We start from the raw sequence: 21,367 nt of genomic DNA, 5'->3' as shown, positions 1-21,367 counted from the left end.
AGCACCAGGGAGGTGGAGATAGGTGTACTGGAGACTGCTAGCCAGCTAGTTTATCTGAATTGGTAAGCTCTAGCTTCATTGAGAGACCCTGCCTCATGACACCCAGTGTGTTCCCTATACATACATACATACATACATACACACACACATATACATATATAAACACTTTTGGGGCTAAGGCTGTAGCTGTTGATTCAGTGTTTATTTAGCATGCTCAAAGCCCCAGATTCAATTCCCAGCAACCCTCAAGACTGGGGATGGTGGTGAATACCTGTAATCCCAATGCCAGAGGTGAAGGCTAGAAGATCAAGAATTCAAGGCCCTCCTTTACTACAATACTGAGCTCTAGGCTAGCATGGGCTACGTGAGACCCTGTCCCCAAAATGAAAATCAACTTGGCTTTCCAGGTTCTAGTTTTCACTTAAATGACATGACACTTGCTTCCTGGGATTATCTGAAGAATTCTGGAAGAGACTCATCAAGCTGCAGGGTAGGTACTTAGAACCCTCCTCTCGCCGGGTGGTGGTGGCGCACACCTTTAGTCCCAGCACTCGACCAGGCTGGCCTCGAACTCACAGAGATCGGTCTGCCTCTGCCTCCCCAGTGCTGGGATTAAAGGTGTGCACCGCCACGACCACCTGTGGGAGGAGTGACTTTTAAGACACACACACACACACACAGAGGCAGTGAACACAGGTTCAAGTTATAGGTGACATAAGAACATTTAATCATATTATTGAAAGAATATTTTGAAAGAGAACAGGCCTGCTGTTGTATTTTCATTGCTCTACCTTACTCTAAGTCTCAAAACTAATCTAACGAGGTAATTTCTTTTTCATCAGCAGAGTGCCTGGGTGTCAGGTACCCAAGCGTAGAGTGTATTAAACTACAGATGCAAGTATTACTAAATATATTTTTCTCATTTTGGGAAAATACTATACTTCATTCCTAAAAAAATAAAAGTCTATTTAGACTCACTAGAATGCTTCCTTAATGCTCTGAGGTGACAGAGGAGGTGTGACGAGCAAGCAAAAGCCCCTCAAATTACTAAACAGTCAATGTTGCATAAACAATGAAGATAATTTCAAACATAGAAAGTTTGATCTTAAAACACACAGCCCAAACCAGCCGTTTCATTGTCTCCCCAGTTATCTATCGGAGAGGCCTTTTCGAAGAGATTTCTTCAAACCCAACATTTACTAACTCAACAGATGGTTTCAAAACAAGGCTAGTAATTTCCCTGTCAAGTCACTGGTTTTTATATTCAGCTGGAGGCTTTAAAAATATTAAAGAGTATGTCTGGACCCAAGTTAAATCATTCTCAATATTTGCCTGGGACTGTTTGTTAATTGCTGTTTTTACAAGTAAGCTTTAAAAAGATTTGCTGTAAAATTGATTTGGAACCGGAAGAGCTTGCAAATTCCCTGCATGACATCACTGCTGTTTCCTTCTCTTGTAAGAGTCGCTGCTGTGGACTCGAACTCGCTGCTGCACAGAGGATGCCATTTTCAAGCCGTCTTTCTTTGTGAATGTCTTCTGCATAGCTCCAGGTTTCCAAAGCAACAATTGTGCATCCTCTCCTCCAGTCAGCAAAGAGTCCTCGGATACGTTCCAGCAGAAAGAACGAACAGTGGCCGCATGTCCCCCCTGAAGGCTGGTCACATGGGTCAGTCCTGATGGGGCGCAGCTCATTAAGTGAATCCTTCCTGTGTTGGTTCCTCCAATAACAAACAGTCTGTCCATCTTTTCATGATATAGGCCACCAATCAGATAGTCCAAGTGACCTTCCTTTCCATCAGTTACTTCTCTCACATCCTGGATGTTCAAACATGTGATTGGTTCATCAGTATCCAAATGATTAAGATCCCACCAACAAAATCCTTCATCGTGTGTCATGCAGTAAATCTGTTTATAATCTCTTCCAGACCAACCAATACAGCTCACTGATGAAATGGAGTTACAGGTGGCAACCAATGCATCATCTTCATTATCCACGCTGATATCAAACACATTTACCAGGCCATCAGTTGAACCAGAGACAACCATGTTGGGATTGCTGGGATGGAAACGTACTTGAGTAATGTCATCACTGTGCGTCTCTGAATAGGCACCAAGTGGGTCTCTAGTAGACAGATCCTGAGATGTGGTCCTTGCATCCCAGAATACCAACAATGCATCATCATCAACCTTTTCTGTACCAGCACAAATGATATGATCTTTGCAGTTGACATCAAAACTGATGAAAATATTGGAAGGGTAACCTTTGAACAACTGCACAGGCTTTTCACTAGCTACCCGAGCATCCCAACATTTGACAGTGCCATCCGTACTTGCAGAATAGACATTGTCACAGGAATTCCCAAATCTGACTCCATTAAGGAGTCCGGGAGAGCCACTAAATTCTCGTAGTACATTTAGTGTCTCTTTATCATATATTCTTATGGATGCATTTGAACACAGAACAGCAACCAAGCTCCTTTTTTCCGCTTGGACGGTCTTTGATGTGTCTATGCCAAGCAGGTAAGTGGGCTCTTTTGGTTCCGAGGAACGCCTAACAATATGCAGATTAGCAAACTGTTCTTCAATCGTCTCCATGTCAGCAGCAACATCCACAGGTATAAAAGTCTGCAATAAAGACAGAAAAATAAAAATTAAACTCATAGCTTCTCTAAAAATGTAACAGAGTCACAAACATCGGGATAGATGCCTGTGGCCTGGAGCCGGCAGTTTTTTCTGAGTCACACAGAAAGGCAAGGTCTCTCGTTTGGTCCTTTTCTTTCCAATGCTGGCTAGTGCCTGGGCACGCTTCCCGGGGCTTTTTCACTTTCTCTGATGCTCCTACCACTACAGCCACTTCTGCCATGCTGCTGTTTCCCAAGCTTCATTGCAAAAGCATGGCTTTCACCCTCTCTCTTCCCTATCTCCTCCTGGGCCGCCCCTGCAGATTTGTCAATTTGTCTGTCCTGCGGTCTTCTCTGAAACACCAATAGATGGTCCTATAATGATTGGGAATGAAATAGCTGAAATAAATCCTCTCTAATATTTTAATCTGTTCCCTTCCATGATATAACTAAAACTCAGCTGACTTTCACCACATCACTCTTAATACAGCATTTACTATGTTTTATGCTAATGAGAATATTAGAAAGCATGGACACATATCTTTAGCAGTCCCTCTGAGTTCACACACAAGCCTTCTCCTGTCCCCAGCTGCCTCAAGCAACTTTAAATTTAAATAGAGATATCTAGGAAAAAAACAATCCCCCTAAAATATTTGTGGATAACCTGGGACCTGAGAACAGGTTAGTTTACATGACAAAGGGGACCTGAGGTTGCAGCTGGAACAAAGGCTACTTGCTAATCAACCTAATTTACAACTGACCTTAAAATAGGAAGATTATGGGAGATTATCTGAGCAAAGCCAGCATAATCACAAGTGTCTTTAAAAGCAGAAGCAGGGTGGGGGAAGCACTTGGGAAGTGCAGAGCTATACCGCAGGCTTTCGAAGGGACACACCGGGACTGGAGATGACCCCTGCCTAGTTTATACTCTCTTTCCAATCCCCCCCTTCCCTGGGGCAGACAGGACTTTTTCTGTCTCCTCTTCTCTACTGCCCTCTCTCTGTGCCTCTTCACCTCTTTTCTCTTTCCTTCCCTTCACTCTCTGTCTACCTGGTGTGTTTGTCCCCTGCCTCGGTCAACCTCGCCTGCCAAGGCATCCGCCAAGGTCCCCCTCGGGTGTTATCATAACACAGCCAAGGGATGTAGGTAAGCTCAAGTCCTGTAGAAAGGAAGGAAGCTCTTCTTTCCAGAGCTCCAGTGGCTGAGCCCAGGGACATCCATCCGGGACTTCTGACATTTGAGACTATAAAACAGTATACTTGTACTGTTCAGTCACTTGTTGCAGCAAACTTCCTGGAGAAGTGCCTTCAGACGGTAGCAGATCGTAAACGTTAGAACTGGGATTCGAACATAGACAACCTGACTTCAGAAAATATGCCCCCTCCCCCCCGAACATAGACAACCTGACTTCAGAAAATATGCCCCCCGCCCCGCAGGGTTTCTTTGTGTAGCCTTGGATGTCCCAGAACTAGCTCTGTAGACCAGCTGGCCTCGAACTCACAGAGATCCGCCTGCCTCTGCCTCTCGAGTGCTAGAATAAAGGCGTGCAACAAACACTCTTTCAACCACCCATCTGGATGGCTTCTCTACAGTAGCTTGCGTGTAAACAAATTCAAGTCAGAAACTGCGCATACTTTTTGCTTTCATTTCTTTTCTTTCTTCTGTTTCAATACAGGGCTCTCATGCAGCCTAGAATGACTTCAAATTTACCATGTAATGAAGGCTGGACTAGAACTTTTCCTTTTCTTGCCTCTACCTTCCAAGCATTATAGGCATAGTCCACCACATCCGGCCGTCTGGACTTTTTCCAGGTATTTTTCACCAATGAATATTGTAGCCTGTCTTACAAACTGACATTTTCTTTTTCATTTTGGAGACAGAGTCTCACCACACAGCCCTGGTTGGCCTGAAACTTTTGGTTACTCTCCTGCCTCTGAGTCTTAAGTGCTAGGATTACAGGTGGGTATCAATACAGCTAGCTCTCATATTTTCATTCTTAGGATAAATTTTTTTCTGTTGCTTTAGTGAATATCATATGGCCTCTGCCTCAGAACTATCACAGCCATTACCTTTCAGCCTAGAATATTTCCCCACATCTTTTGCACAGTCACTCCTTTCTATTCAGGTCACTGTGGATGTAACTCACCCCCCCCCCATCCTTCCCATCAACCTTTCAGAAGGAGCCCCTCTGGTTCCCTAATACATTACCTGCACTATTCAATTTTATTTTTAGGTATTTATCTTATGTCAAGACACTTTTTTATTAGAAACAAGTATTTTATACTAATTATGCATAGACTTCCTTGTCATTATCGCTATGACAATTTAACAATGATTTATGTAACATTTACATCAAGCCAGGCAGCAGTGGTGCACGCCTTTAACTCCAGCACTCCAAAGGCAGAGGCAGGCGGATCTCTGTGAGTTCGAGACCAGCCTTGTCTAAAAGAGCTAGTTCCAGGACAGCATCCAAAGCCACAGAGAAACCCTGTCTTGAAAAACAAAGCAAAACAAAACATTTACATCCAAAAGGACAAGAATACCCTCTGGGTGCTGGTATCTGTAGGTAAACCTCAAGACTGTATAGCTTTATCTACTGAGAGACAATTATATCCAATGCATTCTCAATACTGTTCATGAAATGAATTAATTTAAATGATAATAACTTACTAATGACACAATCTCAGACAGAGTAGGGGAAATGGAGACAAATGCTTTGGGACTTGACTGATATTCATTAGAATAATGTGGGCAGTTCTGTGACATTAAGCTTATCAATATTTTTAACACTATTCTAATTTCATTTTTATTTGTTTATTTATTTTTGTTTTTTTCAAGGCAGGGTTTCTCTGTGGCTTTGAAGGCTGTCCTGGAACTAGCTCTTGTAGACCAGGCTGGTCTTGAACTCACAGAGATCTGTCTGCCTCTGCCTCCCGAGTGCTGGGATTGAAGGCGTGCACACTTGGGAGTAGGCCGGCACTCAAGGAGTATAAATCATTGAGATGGGGACATAGCTCAGTGGTAAAAGGTTTGCACAGGGCCTGGGTTTGATCCCCAGCTTCAAGTTCCACAAAACTAACAAATAAATAAAAGAGTAATAACAATAATAACAAAAAAAATGGTCATGGGAAGAGCCAATGTGCAACTGTTTCAACTTTCATGTTAAGAACTTAGCAGTTCTAGGAGGCAAAGAGAGCAACAGAGAAAAGAAAATAGCAATGCTAAGGGAGAGGGTTTCAGGACACACAGGTAGAGAACACCGAGAAGAGACAAGGGGAGGCCCAGACAGAGGGGAAAGCACTGAGGGAACATTGTGATAGTCTGATTGGCTAAAAACATTTCCTTTGGGCCAGTGAGATAGCTCAGCAGGTAAGTGCTCCTGCCACCAAAACTGAAGACCAGCCTTCATTCTCCAGGATGTACACATGGGAGTCTGAAACCAGCTCCCCTAGTTGTCCTCTGATATCTGCACACATTCTGTGCCATGTGTGTAAATACAGACTTACACACAGACACAAAGATAAATAATAAGTGCAATTTAAAAAACACACAAATTTTCTTCACTCAAAGGAAGCTGCTGCTTTGTCCATGAGCCACAGGTTGCATCACATAGCCAAAACCAGTTTCAATTAGTAGCTCATCTTGACCCATAATTCATTTAGTTCTGATCAAGAAACAATGGAAGGGCTGGAGAGATGGTTCATTGGTTAGAAGCACTAGCTACTTTTCCAAAGGAACTGCATTCGAGTCTTAGCACCCACATGGTGACACATAGCTGTCTGTAATTACAGTTCCGGGGATTCAACACCCTCTTTAGTCTCCATTGACTCCCAGCATGCACCTGTGCACATAGAAACATACAGGCAAAAAGATACTCATTCACATAAAATGTAAAATAGTTTAAAAGTTAGAAAATAAAAGAAACAGTAGAAACCTAGCAATGACTGTCATAGTACTCTTATGTCAGAATAGAATGCAGTGTGTTTAAGCTCAGGAGGGAATTCATTCATAATATTTTAACTTTTATAAAAAGCATATGGCTGGGGAGTTCTTGGCCCTAGGGGGAACCTGCTGCTGCTCTTTGCCAAATGGACATGTTGCCATACACCTTCTAATAATTAAAAAAAAAAGATTTATTTATGTATGAGTGCTGAACACACATGCCAGAAGAGGGCATCAGATCCCACTATAAATGACTGGGAGTCACCATGTGGTTACCGAGGACTGAACTCAGGACCTCTGAAAAGGCAGCCAGTGCTCTTAACCACTGAGCCATCTCTCCAGCACCTTAACATTGGCTGAGTACTAGGTTAACCAGAGCTACATACTAAAACTCAGTACACCAACAATAAACCCTACCAACTACATCGTGCTGGAGGACATCTGCAAATCACTTTTGTGTAAAAAACATAGGCAACACATCCAGGAAACAGTGGCACAATCCTGTAATCCTAACACTTGGGAGGTGGAACCAGGAAATCAGGAAGACATCCTTAGCTATACAACAAATGTGAGCTACATGAGACATGAGACTGTATCTTACTGAAACTCAGTGCCTGTGAAATTCATATCTGCTAAAATACACTATATAAATATTCATATATAGATATACATATATATCTATATATGAGTATTTGCATCAGGTTTTGTTGTTTTGTTTTGTTTTTCAAGACAGGGTCTCTGTGTAGACCTGCCTGGCTGTCCAGAACAGATTCACAGAGATCCTCCTGCCTCTGCCTCCCGAGTGCTGGAATTAAAGGTATGTTCCACCACTGCCCAGCCCACATTAGGCGTTTAGTCTGTTAAAAGACTTTATTTTTATTTTTATGTGTGTTTTGCCTGCATGCATTTAAAGTGTAGTACATGTGTGCAGTGCCCTCAGAGACCAGAAGGGGGCACTGGGTTCCCTGAAACTGGAATCTAATATTGTTACAAACCACACCACGGGTACTGGGAACTGAACCCAGGTCCTCTGGGAAAGCAGCAAATACTTTAACTGCTGAGCAACCTTTTTGGCCCCATATTAGGCTTTTAAAAGAAATGGTGAGTTAATTCTACACTATGACAGAAGAGAAAGGAACGAAGCAGTGTGGTAGAAAAAAAACATGTTCTAAGGCAAGGATGGTTACTATAGCAACTGTCCTTTTAACCAAGGCAAGGATGGTTACTATAGCAACTGTCCTTTAATCATTTTATTTTTCTCGTGTTCTACTTTTTTTTTCTTTTGAGACAGGGTCTCATATATATCAGGCTGGTCACAAACTCAGTATGAATGACAGTAGTTTCTGATCTCACTGCCTCTACTGCCCCAGTGCTGGGATTACAGGCAGGCCTGTGTCATCACATCAGCTTTATGTGATGCTGGATCAAACTCAAGGTTTCATAAAGCCAGGCAAGCCCTTGGTCCCATTTTTTTCCCTTTCAAAAAATTTTTTTAAAAATATAAATCAACTAAGGATGGTCATACCAATAATCCTAGTACTTGGCAAGTAGAGACAGGAAAATCAGAGAGGGGTTCACAGTCATCCTTGGCTACCTAGAAAATTTGAAGTCAATCTGGTCTACATATGATGCTATATAAGTAAATAAATTATTTTTTGGTTATGGGATCTATACATAGTACAGAACAGTAAAGAATGCCCCACCCAACTTCCTTCTGTACCTTTTATCCAGCAATCACAGCATTCAAAGTTATTAGAAATGGAGGAGTCAATTGCACATATTTTATTTGACAATGGACAGAAAGATAGATAACTCCTCAAACTCCTCCTTCCCACCCTCCATGCAGCATCATTCAGCTTCTAGACTTGATTTCAGATCCAGGGCCCAACCCGATTACCCTAATCCAATAACAGTAATCCCACTCCTTTTAGTAATGACTGGGTCAGAAAGCCCGGAACCAGTCTGGACAGGCATTCTTGCCTGACTACACGTAGTCCATATATGGAGCACTACCTCCATCATGAAGCAAAGTCAAATGATGAAAGCAACTTTACAATATACATTCACCATTTCCTGACTGGTTAAGCCAGATGCCTCAGAATTTCTATTAACATAGACAGAAGAAACTTTAATTAACTTTATTAGTTAATTCATTAACATTTACGATGCTGATGATAATTTGGGGGCTTTGAGACAGATTCTGGCTGTATAGCCTACAGTGATCTGGAACTTGCTATGTAGTCTAGGCTGGCCTCACACTTGAGATCTCCTGTCACAGCTTCCTCAGTATGTATGCAGAGTACTAATGTTCAGAGATAATAATCCAAGTTTCACATATGCCACTGATATAAGACAGCTTTATCTGATATAAGAAATTCAGAAAAAAATCAGGAACATAGTTTTTAAAAGTTAACTTTAACCGATATCAAATTTATTCTCTCAGTTCCTACTCCTCTTTTTAATTGTTTAAACTAAAAAGGGAAAAGAGACAGGGAAGAATTTCAGAAAGTTCTTTATAAATATGCTCAGTAATAAAGGTTCCCTGGTGCTAAAGAAAGAAAAAAAAAACAAAAAGAAAAAGAAAAACAAGCTACTGAAATGATATATTTTAAAAACTTTACATAGAATTCCATCTGTTAAGTTTCTGAATATTCCAACAATATATACATACTTTTGAATATCTGATATTGTCAACATGGTTCAAAATTGAAGACTCCATATCTATTGTTTTGGAATATTTATATCTTCAAGCCTCTTTCCTTTCCACAGGAGGCAGTAAATATTACTAGTTTCTTACGAATACTTTCTGAAACTGTCAACTTGGAGTTTAATGTAAATATTGCAGGGAAGTATTTTTAGCTCAATAAAAACCTGCCAGTGTGTTACAATAAAAAACAATAGGTTTACCAGATAACTCCTGTAGTTTCAAACACTGGCAACAGCACAAAAGAATCTTCCTTCCCAGCTGGGCGGTGCACGCCTTTAATCCCAGCACTTGGGAGGCAGGGGCAGGCTGATCTCTGTGAGTTCAAGGCCAGCCTGGTCTATAAAGCAAGTTCCAGGACAGCCTCCAAAGCCAGGCTGGCCTCAAACTCAGGTATCCACATGACCCTGCCTCCTGAGTGCTAGGATTAAAGGCTTGTGCCACCACCACCCAGTTTCATTGCAACTTTTAATACTATGGATTATTTAAAATAATTCAGACCCGAGGCTGAAGAAATGCTGGCCAAGGAAGCACAGGCTTATCACGCCTGTGTTGGGGAAGTAAAACCAGAAAGATCCCTGGAGCTCGAGGGCCAAGCAGCCAGTCCTGACTAACAGGTGAGCTTCAGGCCGAAGTAGGTGGCTGGTTATTTCTGAGGATGACGCCTGAGGCTAACTTCCTCTAGCCTCCACATGCAAGCACACATACATGCACCCTCTTAAACACGCCTGCACACACATACATACTGACACCCATTTAAAAAGAAATGAAGCCGGGCGTTGGTGGCGCACGCCTTTGATCCCAGCACTCGGGAGGCAGAGGCAGGTGGATCTCTGTGAGTTCGAGACCAGCCTGAACTACCAAGCGAGTTCCGGGACAGCCTCCAAAGCCACAGAGAAACCCTGTCTCGAAAAAACCAAAAAACAAAAACAAAAACAAAAACAAAAAATAATAATAATAATAATAAAAAGAAATGAAATCAAACCTTCAAAAACTACAACCTTGGGTTTAAAGATGTAGCTCAGTTGGTATACTGTTTGCCTACCATGAAGACCTGAAATCCCTAGTATAATATATACCTGATATGGTGGCTCACAACTATGATTCCCTGGCACACAGGAGCTACATGTAGGAAAATCCCAAACCCAAAGTGGATATGCATCGACTTTTAGGCTAGTCTAGGCAACAAGAGAACACGTCTCAAAACAAAACAAAAATAACATGGAAAACCCTCAACATTCCAAAGCCACAGAGAAACTCTGTCTCGAACAACAAAACAAAAAACCCTCAATACTAAATAGCTGAACTACTGGTGGTGCTGGTACATGCCTGTAAATCCCCACATTCCAGAAGCTAAAACAAGGCTATCACAAGTTCCAGATCAGCTTGGAACACACAGTGAGACCCTGCCTAAAAACCAAACTAAAACAACTCCTAAATACCTAACTAGAGTCCATTCCTGTCCTCACATTCTCTCATTCCCACTCCTTCCCTCTCTGACTTACTGAATCCAACTTACACTAAACACATTTCTTTTCTAATATAATATTTCTTAGAAAAAAGTGTATTACAGTAGGGTGGTGGTGGCGCACGCCTTTAATCCCAGCACTCAGGAGGCAGAGGCAGGCGGATCTCTGTGAGTTGCAGGCCAGCCTAGCCTACAGAGGGAGTTCAAGGACAGCCAGGGATACACAGAGAAAACCTGTCTCAAAAAATCAATAATAATAATAATAATAATAGTGAAAAGTGTATAAAATACTATCCTACCTTAATGAAAAGATTTTGTTTATATTAGACTGGTCTTAAACTTGCAAGGATGCCCTTGAAATTCTGACGCTCCTGCCTTTAAGTCACTAATGCTGAGAATGCAGGCGTGGGTCACCATAAGCCGATCATGCACTGCTGCCAGCAGAACTACTCCATTAGCACACAATGACGTTACTTCTACTCATGCTCATGCATCCTATCTGTATACATGCACAAGAGCATATATGTACCTCAACATTCCCAGGAGGAGGGCTGCAATGTGTGTGATGCCTGTCTGTCTGGTATGTATGTGTGCCTGGAGGCATGGAAGCATTTGTATGCTGTGTGCAGAAGCCTGAGATCGGCTTCAGGAGTCTTCTTCAATTACTCTCTAGTTTACTCACTGAGGCAAGGTCTCTCAGTTGAACCCAGAATTGCCCATCCTGCAGTCTAGGATGCAAGCTTATTCTAAAGATGGAATCACAGGAGCCATGCAGTGTCCCATTGGCTTTTATGTGGTTTCTGGGGATCTGAACTCCAGCCTTCACACCTGTGTAGCAAGCACTTTATCCAAGAAGCCATTATGCTAGCTGTGAACTCTTTTGCTTTTTTGAGACAGGGTCTCACGTAGCCCAGGTTGGTCTCAAACTCACTATGTAGTCAAGAATAATGTTGACTTTTGATCCTCCTGCTGTTACCTCTAGATTACAGGGCTTCAGGGGAACACTGCCATGACTAGCTTAGATATAATAACCCCAAGGATGATCGTGTCTATTCTACCAATGAGAAAAGCATAGCCAATACATGGCAGAGCTGTTTTCTGAATTTAAACGTTTATGTTCCTGAGCCCGTGTTCTTAACTCCTACACAACACTGTTGCTGTTAGCATTTTAAAATCAGGTGTGCTATGCTGCCTCAATATAAGCATACACCTTATTAATTTTTTAAAGAGGAAACACTGGCAGAGCATTTGGAAGCAGTAGCTTCTAATGCCTAATGCCATGTGCTTGCACCAAGGTCAGTGCCAACCTTGAGGAATCTCATGGTGGTGCTACAGCAGACAATGAAGAAGCTTGATATATACCACACACCCCTCATGGCAGCTTATCTGAAGTAGAACACACAGGTACGGGTAAGATCCAGGGTAAGAGCCTTTCAGAATAACTGGGAGGCTACATGGGAATGCCCACTCACACACATCAGCAGTATGTCTTGTAGGGAGACTAGCTCAGTACAAAGAGCCTACATTAGCTTAACTTTAGAACCCTTCCTGGAAAATATGCCAACAATTTAGTGAAATCTGTGTGTATGCTTTAAATGAACAAGGAACTGGCTTTAGAATAATTACCAAGGAACCATGTGGCTTAAACTGGGAAGAAGTGCGGAATATTTAGTGGAAAGTATGCTAAATTGACATCTGCTACAATTCCAATACAGTTTTAAATTTCACATTCATTAATGATTGAGACTTAATGCCTTTGTAAATTAATGGATCTTAGTGAAACTGAATATGCTGTTTTTACTCACATAAATGTTCAAGATACTAGGATGGAGAGATGGCTCAGTGGTTAGGAGCTTGAACTCTCTTTCAAAGGACCTGAGTTCATTTCCTAGCACCCACACTGAGTGACTTCCAACTACCCATACTTCAGGGAATAGATGCCTCTGGTATCCATGAACATTAGTACTCCAGGGCATGCATGTGAACACACACACACACACACACACACACACACACACACACACACACACACTCATACTCATGCCTCTGCCACACATTTAAAAAACAGAAATAAAACACTAAAATATATTTTTTAAAAGAAAGAAAATGCTCAATATACTAGTTTCAGCAACATATGGTATCTCATGTATTACACTATAGGAAAAAGACAATTTTTTTTCTTTTTTTGGTTTTTCGAGATAGGGTTTCTCTGTGGCTTTGGAGGCTGTCCTGGAACTTGCTCTGTAGACCAGGCTGGACTTGAACTCACAGAGATCTGCCTGCCTCTGCCTCCCGAGTGCTCGGATTAAAGGCGTGCACCACCAATGCCCAGCGCCCACCTTCTTTCAATGAATACAATTAACTGCTTTTCCTGTCCAGAACAACCAGCTGGTTAACCAAATAAAGAGAAACCAAGCTACTTGTCAAAAGCTATCTCAATTTACAACAGTTAGAAGTAATGCATGTGTACTATTTCTTCTAGTTCTGAAAAGATGCTTTAAAAATTAAGCAAATGCCATCTTTAATAACCACAAAGGGCTGGGGGGCAGGAGTGAGAAAAAAGAAATGAAAATTGAGAACTATTCCATCACAAAAAGATGTGTGAACATGCTAATGCTATTTTTAAAGTCAGCTTTGTGATACATATGACAAATAATATATGTTGTAGCTAGAAATTGGTAAGCTCTAACAACATTTTGTCTACTCAACTCCTAAACAACTGCCCTATTCAAGAACTCAGCAACAAAGGGGGTGGCATTCTCCTATAGTCTTGGCGACTCAGGAGGCTAAGGCAACGAGATCCTGAGTCTAGGTGTTCAAGGCAAGCTTTGGCAACATAGTGAAGGAGGGAGAGCAAGTTGGAAAAGTACACAGAGCCCCTTGCCTTCTTGTGGATAGTGAAGCAATCAATACAAACATGGACAACTGGTTCTAATAGCAGAAATACTCAGTGCTACCTTTTCAGTCATTGCTGGAATGGCAGCCGCCATGATGAAGTGCAATTCCTTTGTGACTTCACACCAAGCAAGAACTGTAAACATCATTTCAATGTGCCTCTCACATGTCCTCCCAGTTTTTCAAAGAGTTGAGACAGAGGTATCAATCTACACTTATTTTAAATAAAGACTGATTAAATGGAAAGGGGGAAAAAAACAACTTGGTGCTGAGTATTATAAAAAGTAATTAGAATAAGGAAGAAAAAAAGAGGCAGGGAATCTTCTAGATGGAATCTTTAGCTGAAAAGCTTTCCTATGAAGTAACATTTGCAAGCAGAATGAAAGGCAGGAAGAAGGTACTAGACCACATGCAGCAAGCGTCTCCTAAGCTAGCTTGGTCAGATGGCATGGGCCTGGTGTTGCAGACTCAGATGCTTGGGAAGCTGAGCCAAGAGGATCACAAGTTCAAGGCTTGCCTGGGCTCTGGCGTGTGTGCTCAAGGCCATCCTGGATATCTAATACCCCAGTACCCAATAAAAAAATAAATAAAGCCAAACAGCTAGGGATGAAGTTCAGTGGTGGGTACTTTGTGGAGTCCAGATTCAACCGGCAGTGGGGAGAAAGAGCGGTGGGGGAACTGAGGAGACAGAGCGTGTACAGCTGGAGCTGAGCCAGAGCTGGTCATGCACCACACACTGCAATCCAGCACTGGGGGAGGACAGGCAGGAGCACCTCAAGCTGGAAGCCAATCTGGATACACAGCAGATCTGGAAATTTGTGGCCAGTCTCAGTTGTACGGATAATGAGATCTTGTCTTAAAAAAAAAAGTGCCAACTTGTACAGCCACTTTGGAATCAGTATGGAGATTCCTCAGAAAAATGGGAATAAACCTACCACAAGACCCAGCAACTCCACTCTTAGGCATATATCCAAAAGATGCCCATTCATACAACAAAGATGTCTGTTCCACTATGTTCATTGCAGCTTTATTTGTAATAGACAGAACTTGGAAGCAACCTAGATGTCCCTCACCCGAAGAGTGGATAGAGAAAATGTGGTACACCTACACAATGGAGTACTATTCAGCAGAAAAAAATAATGGAATCATGAGATTCGCAGGCAAATGGATGACACTAGAAGAAACCATCCTGAGTGAGGTAACCCAGTCACAAAAAGAGAAACATGGCAAGTACTATCTCATATATGGATTTTAGACATAGATCTGGGGAGTGCTGGCCTACAATCCCATGGCCAGAGAGTCCAGGAAATAGAACCTTCATTCAGTGGCTGATGGAAACAGAGGCAGACTCCCACGGCTAAGCACTGAGCTGAACTCAAGGAATCCAGTGACAGAGAGGGAGGACTGATGACCAAAGGGGTTAAGACTGGGCTGGTTCAACCCCCAGAAACAGCTGACCTGACAAGGGTTAGCTCTTGAATCCCAGACTGATGCCTGGGAATCCAGCATGAGACTGATCAAGACCCCCTGAATATGGGTGTCAGTGAGGAGGCCTAGGTAATCTATTGAGCCTTGGGGCGTAGATCAGTATTTATCCCGGGTATACAAATGGACTTTGAGTTCCCATCCAACAATGTGAGATGCACTCTCACCCTGAACTCTTGGGGGAGGGTCTAGGCCCTGCCCTGGATGAAATGACAGACTATGAACACCCCCATGGGGGGCCTCACCCTCCCTGGGGAAATGAGGGGATATTGGGGGTTTGATGGGAGGGCACAGGAGAGGGGAGGGAAAGGGAGAGGGGCCTGGAACTGACATATGAAGCAACCTTGTTTCTAATTTAAAATTTAAATTTAAAAATAAAAAAATAAAATAAAAAAAGAAAGGGAGTGTAGGACGAGGTTGAAGAAGTAGTCTGGTCTAGAACTGGAGTCTTAGAACCTGAAAGAGTACCAGCAAGGATGTCAAGGACACACAAGGCACAAGCATCTTAAGACTAAATTTCAGGAAGATGAAGATGCAGGGAAGGTTCTAAGGGTCCAATCAGAGGTTCATAATAGTATCAGGATTCTAGATAGCAGCCCTAATAATCAAATAATGCATTCAAAATTCTTGATCAAGGTGAGTTCTAACTTAGAAATTAGAAAAAAAGTATTTAAAAATAATCAAAGATTAAAAAAAATGTTTTATGTGCATGCCTTTACTCCCAGCACCCCCAGTGAGGAAGAGTCAGGCAGATCTCTCTGAGTTCAAGGCCAGCCTTGTCTGCATAGAGTTCCAAGACAGAGCTAAATAGTGAAATCCTGTCTTTAAAAAAAGTTTTATGTATATGCCCATGTATGGGTATGCGCACTTGAGTGCATAGGAGGCCAGACAAAGCAGTTGGACCCCTTGAAGTTGGAGTTACAGGAAGTTGTGATCTACCTGATGAGGGTGCTATAAAATGGGGTCTCCTGGAAGAACAGCATAAGCTATATACCATTGAGCCATCTCTGCAACCTCTAACTTGGAAATTTTTAGTTGAATAAGGTAACAGTCAAATGGAAAAAATAAAGTTATTTTATGGAGGGATCCTAACTTCATCACCCAAAAGAAATTCTGGAGTCTCCAGGAGTCAAGAGCCAGGCCTGCACCACAGGAGGAAGGGCACACAGAGAAGCCTGCTTGGCTGAGGCAGGCACGATCTGTTGGAACTCAGAATGGAGCATGGCCAGTGAGGAAAACTATGGCCATGACATCTCAGGCCTGACGTTACGATTACGTACAAGATGGAAATAGCCCACAGCTCAAAGAATCTAAAGTCTGGAGTAGACTAGGGTAACTATAGCAACAACAAAGCCCAAACCTGATTAGACTTCACAGCCTGACAGGTACTTTAAAGTGTTCATTCCCCAAGGAAATACTCCATTATTCTACACCCCGTGTCCAGAATTCATTTTTAAAGATATAGAGTCTTATGTGATGTCTCAGGCCTTTAATCCCAGCACTTAGGATAGAGGCAGGAGGATCAGGAGTTCATGGCTAAGTCTTAGCTGTTTTATTGCTATAGTAAGACACCATGACCAATGCAATTCATAGGAGAAAGAGTTTATGGAAGGGGCCTTATGCTTTCAGAGGGTGCATCCATTATCGTCATAGTGGGGAACAGGAAGGAAGGCAATCAGTAGCAGAAAGAGAGCTAACGGACAATGGCAAGGATTTTTGAAACCTCAAAGCCCACCCCACACCTCCTCCAACAAGGCCATACCTCCTAATACTCCTAAACAGTTCCACCAATTGTGAACCAAGCATTAAACTATATGAGCCTATACCTTAAATGCCCTTCCCGGATAAGGAGATTGATGACTACCTTATATGCCATCCTAGAGCCTTCATCCAGTAGCTGATGGAAGCAGAAGCAGACACCAACAGCTAAACACTGAACTCCTGGAACCCAGTTGTAGAGGGAGGAGTGATGAGCAAAGGGGTCAAGACTGTGCTGGTGAAATCCACAGAAACAGCTGACCTGAACAAGGGTGAGCTCATGGACCCCAGACTGACAGCTGGGAAACCAGCATAGGACTGTTCCAGACCTCCTGAACGTGGCTGTCAGTGAAGTGGCCTCAGCAAACTATGGGGCCTCTGGTAGTAGATCAGTATTTATCCTTAGCATACGAATGGACTTTGGGAGCCCATTCCACAAAGAGGGATACTCTCTCAGCCTAGACACACGGAGGAGGGCCTAGGCCCTGCTCCAAATGATATGACAGACTTGAAGATCACCCATGGAAGGCTTCACCCTCTTTGGGGAGCAGAAAGGGGATAGGATAAGAGGTTAGTGGGGGGCAGGGGATGAGGGGAGGGAGAGGGAACTAGGATTGACATGTAAAACAAGCTTGTTTCTAATTTAAATTAAAAAAATGGAGACCATTCTCATTCAAACCACCACACCACCCTTGGTTAAACATCAAGTCAGAGGCCAGCAGGGCTGTCGGAGACCCTCCCTGTCTTTAAAAAGAGAGGGTTGGAGATATGGTTCCAAGGGTAAACCACATGCCATGGCTTTGACTGACACTACACCATAAAACAGAGCCTTGTGGAGGATGCCTGTAATCCCAGCACTCAGGAGGTAAAGGCAGGTGGATCAGAAGACAATCTAGCCAACTAAGCAGGTAGACTAACTACAGATGTTCCCCTCTCCCTCCATTCCTCCAGGTTTAATTCCCCAGTCTCATCACCAGCTCTGTAGGGACTCTCCTCACTCACTGCCCCATTCTGGAGGGGTGGGATTATGCAGATGTACTAGAACACCCTATTTTCCTCCTGTCTATGGACTTCCTTAGCACCCCCAACCCAGCTCATCCCCATTCCCAAGTAAGTTCCCAATACCTAGTGTCTTAGCTAGGGTTTTATTGCTATGAATAGATGCTATGACCACAGCAACTCTTATAGAGGAAAACATTTCATTGAAGCTGGCTTACAGGTTCAGAGGTTTAGCTCATTATTGTCATGGCAGGAAGCATGGTGCCATGGAGACAGATATAGTGCTGGCAAAGTAGCTGAGAGTTTTACATCTAGATCAACAGGCAGCAGAAAAGAGAGGATGACCCTGAGCCTAGTTTGAACTTCTGAAACCTCAAAGCCCAACCCCTCTGACACACTTCCTCCAACAAGGCCACATCTCCAATAATGCCACTCCCTATGAGTCTATGGGGTCATTTTAACTCAAACCGTCACTCCTGGAAACATATTTTACCTGGAACCTCCAATGGCCACACTATGGGGATCTCAGAAGAATTTCTTACTAGGCAACACACAGCCATCACACTCTCCAACTACACATCTGATAGAGGGCTAATATCCAAAATATATAAAGAACTTAAAAAAAAACTAGTCATCAAGAAAACAAATAACTCAATTAAAAATAGGATACAGATCTAAACAGGCAATTCTCAAAAGAGAACTCAAATGACTGAGAAATACTTAAAGAAATATTCAGCATCCTTAGCCATTAGAGAAATAGAAGTCCCAATGACTTTGAGACTCCAACTTACACCCATCAGAATGGCTGACACCAATAAAACAAGTGACAGCTCATGCCTGAGAGGATGTAGAGTAGGAGGACCACTCATCCCTTGCTGGTGGGAGTACAAATTTGTACATCCACTATGGAAATCAGCGTAGCAATTCCTCAGGAAGATGGTAACTAATCCACCTCTAGATTCAGCTATACCACTCTTGGGCATGCACCTGAAGGACCCAGAGAACGCTTCATCCTGACACAGAGACACTTGCTCAACTATGTTCACCATCGCTCTACACATAATAGCCAGAAATCGGGACCTACATGTCCCTCGACAGAAGAACGAATTAAAAAAAGTGTACATTTACACAATGGAATAATATCCCACCTTTAAAAAGAATGAAATCATGAAATTCTCGGGTAAATGGATGGAACTAGAGAAAAAAATCATCCTGAGTGAGGTATTCCAGACCCAGAGAGAAACATGGTATGTATTCACTTATATGTGGATATTAGCTGTTAAATCAATGATCATGAAACTACAATCCAGTGAATCACAGAAGTTAGGTATAGAGTAAGGGACTAGGGGGACAGATAGATCTAGTTAGAAAAGGGAAATAAAAGAGTTATAGATGGATTGGGCGGGGGCTGGAACCAGAGGATCAAGCTGGGGGGAATACAGGGAGAGACAGTTAAAAGTAAGGGTCATTTGAAGGGTATTATGGAAATCTAATACAACAGACACTTCCTAAAATATATACACATATGAAGGTGATTTAAATAAAATTTGCCAAATAATGGGAGAAACAGAGCTCCAACTGGGTATCTCTTGTCAACAAGTGAAACTTCTAGTCTAATTGAGTTGTTGTCCAAAGGGTCTCATGGGAATTTCCAAACAACCCAGGCTGCTGCCAAGACTACAGGTTGTTCTGTACAAACTGACAGCAAGGTTGCACTGCTAAAGACTGCTAAAGACAACACCTATACAACTCATTGAATACACAGAAGTTGAGTTGGTGACTACATAGTGGATACTCCTGTGTTCTAGCATCTTTGTACAGGAAGGTACTCTGCATGCTATCTAAAGAGAAACATAAATACAAAGCCAGCCACAAAACCTGAATTGAAAATGGTGCCCTGCCTGCAAGATAGGCTAGCGTTAATGATGGCACAAAGCTTGTAGGGGTAACCAACCAATACCTGATGTATTAGTCAGGGTTCTCAAGAGTCACAGAACTTATGGAATGTGTGTGTGTGTGTGTGTGTGTGTCTGAATGGCTTATAGGCTGCAGTCCAACTAATCCAAAAACAGCTAGCTGTGAAGTTCAAGAATCTAGTAGTTACTCAGAACCACAGGCTGGGTGTCTCAGCTGGTCTTCTATATCTGCTGGAATCCTGAAGTAGGCTCCGATGCCAGGGAAAGAATGGAAGTGCTGACAAGGCGAGGACCAGCAGGCTGACAGTAACAGCTTCGGTTTCCTTCTTCCATGTCCTGATATAGGCTTCTAGCAGAAGGTGTGGTTCAGATCAAAGGTGTGTCTTCCCACCTCAAAGGTCTGGACTCGAAGTGGATTCACCCACTTCAAACCAAGCAGAAAACCTCTCATAGGTGTGCCCTTCATATCATTCCAGATGTGTAAGCTGACAACCCAGAATAGCCATCACATCTGAGTCGACTGAAGGCCCACTCCATGAGATGGAACTGTTTGGATGACCAAAAACCTGACACTAGATAGTCTAGGGACCTAGGTTAAAACCAAATAGTACTAGTCTTAAAAAAAAAAGTAGCAATAAAATGAATCCTAATGACAGTCTGTTATACTCAGTGTCTTGCTCAGCCATCATCGGCAAGCTTCCTCCTGTGGCAAATGGGAACAAACAGAGAGATCCAGACAGACATTATGCAGAGAATGAGACCTTGGAACACTCAGTCCTAAAAGGGGTTATCTCAATCAAATCCTTCCCATCAGGGCCCAGGGAACCCCATGGAAGAAGAAGTGGAAAAGTGTAAGAGTCAGAGGGCATAGATGACACCAAGAAAACATAAGGCCTTCAAAATCAACATGATCAAAGCTCATACGAGGTAGCGTGCATGGGACCTGCATGGATCTGAATCATGTCCTTTGCATATAGATTATGATTTCCAGCTTGGTGTGTGAATGAGTGGGTCTTTGTTTCTTTTTAAAAAATAATTTATTTATTTTTATTTCATGTGCATTGGTGTTTTGTCTGCATGTATGTCTGCGTGTATGTCTGGGTGTCAGTTCTTGGAGTTACAGACAGTTGTTAGCTGCCATGTGGGTGCTGGGAATTGAACCCTGGTCCTCTGGAAGAGCAGTCAGTGCTCTTTTTTTTTTTTTTTTTTTTTTTTTTTGGTTTTTTGAGACAGGGTTTCTCTGTATTGTTTTGGAGGCTGTCCTGGAACTCGCTCTGTAGACCAGGCTGGCCTCGAACTCACAGAGATCCGCCTGCCTCTGCCTCCCGAGTGCTGGGATTAAAGGCGTGTGCCACCAACACCTGGCGCAGTCAGTGCTCTTAATCACTGACCCATCTCTCCAGCCCAGTGTTGTGGGATATTTGTTGGTTTTTTTTAAAAGATGTATTCATTTATTATGTATCTAGTGTTCTGCCTGTATGTTTGCCTGAACTGTATGCCAGAAGAGGGTGCCAGAACATAATGACAGATTATGAATAATGACAGTTGTGAATCAACATGTGGGTTGCTGGGAATTGAA

General features: G+C 42.7%; 1 protein-coding gene across 1 annotated transcript in view; it reads right to left on the bottom strand.

Moving 5' to 3' along the window:
* Positions 1 to 706: 706 nt before the first annotated feature.
* Wdr89 (WD repeat domain 89) overlaps positions 707 to 21,367 on the bottom strand; it is a 36,419-nt gene continuing 15,758 nt past the window's right edge. The window contains exon 2 of the mRNA XM_005072761.4: positions 707 to 2,625. Coding sequence (XP_005072818.2) covers positions 1,435 to 2,625 — 1,191 coding nt within the window. The 3' untranslated portion in view covers positions 707 to 1,434. The remainder of the gene's footprint in view (positions 2,626 to 21,367) is intronic.

Source organism: Mesocricetus auratus, unplaced genomic scaffold (assembly GCF_017639785.1).
Source record: "Mesocricetus auratus isolate SY011 unplaced genomic scaffold, BCM_Maur_2.0 Super-Scaffold_15014, whole genome shotgun sequence".
NCBI classification, from domain to species: domain Eukaryota; kingdom Metazoa; phylum Chordata; class Mammalia; order Rodentia; family Cricetidae; genus Mesocricetus; species Mesocricetus auratus.
Note: the sequence above shows the minus strand (reverse complement) of the source record. Positions and strands in the feature narration are given on the sequence as shown.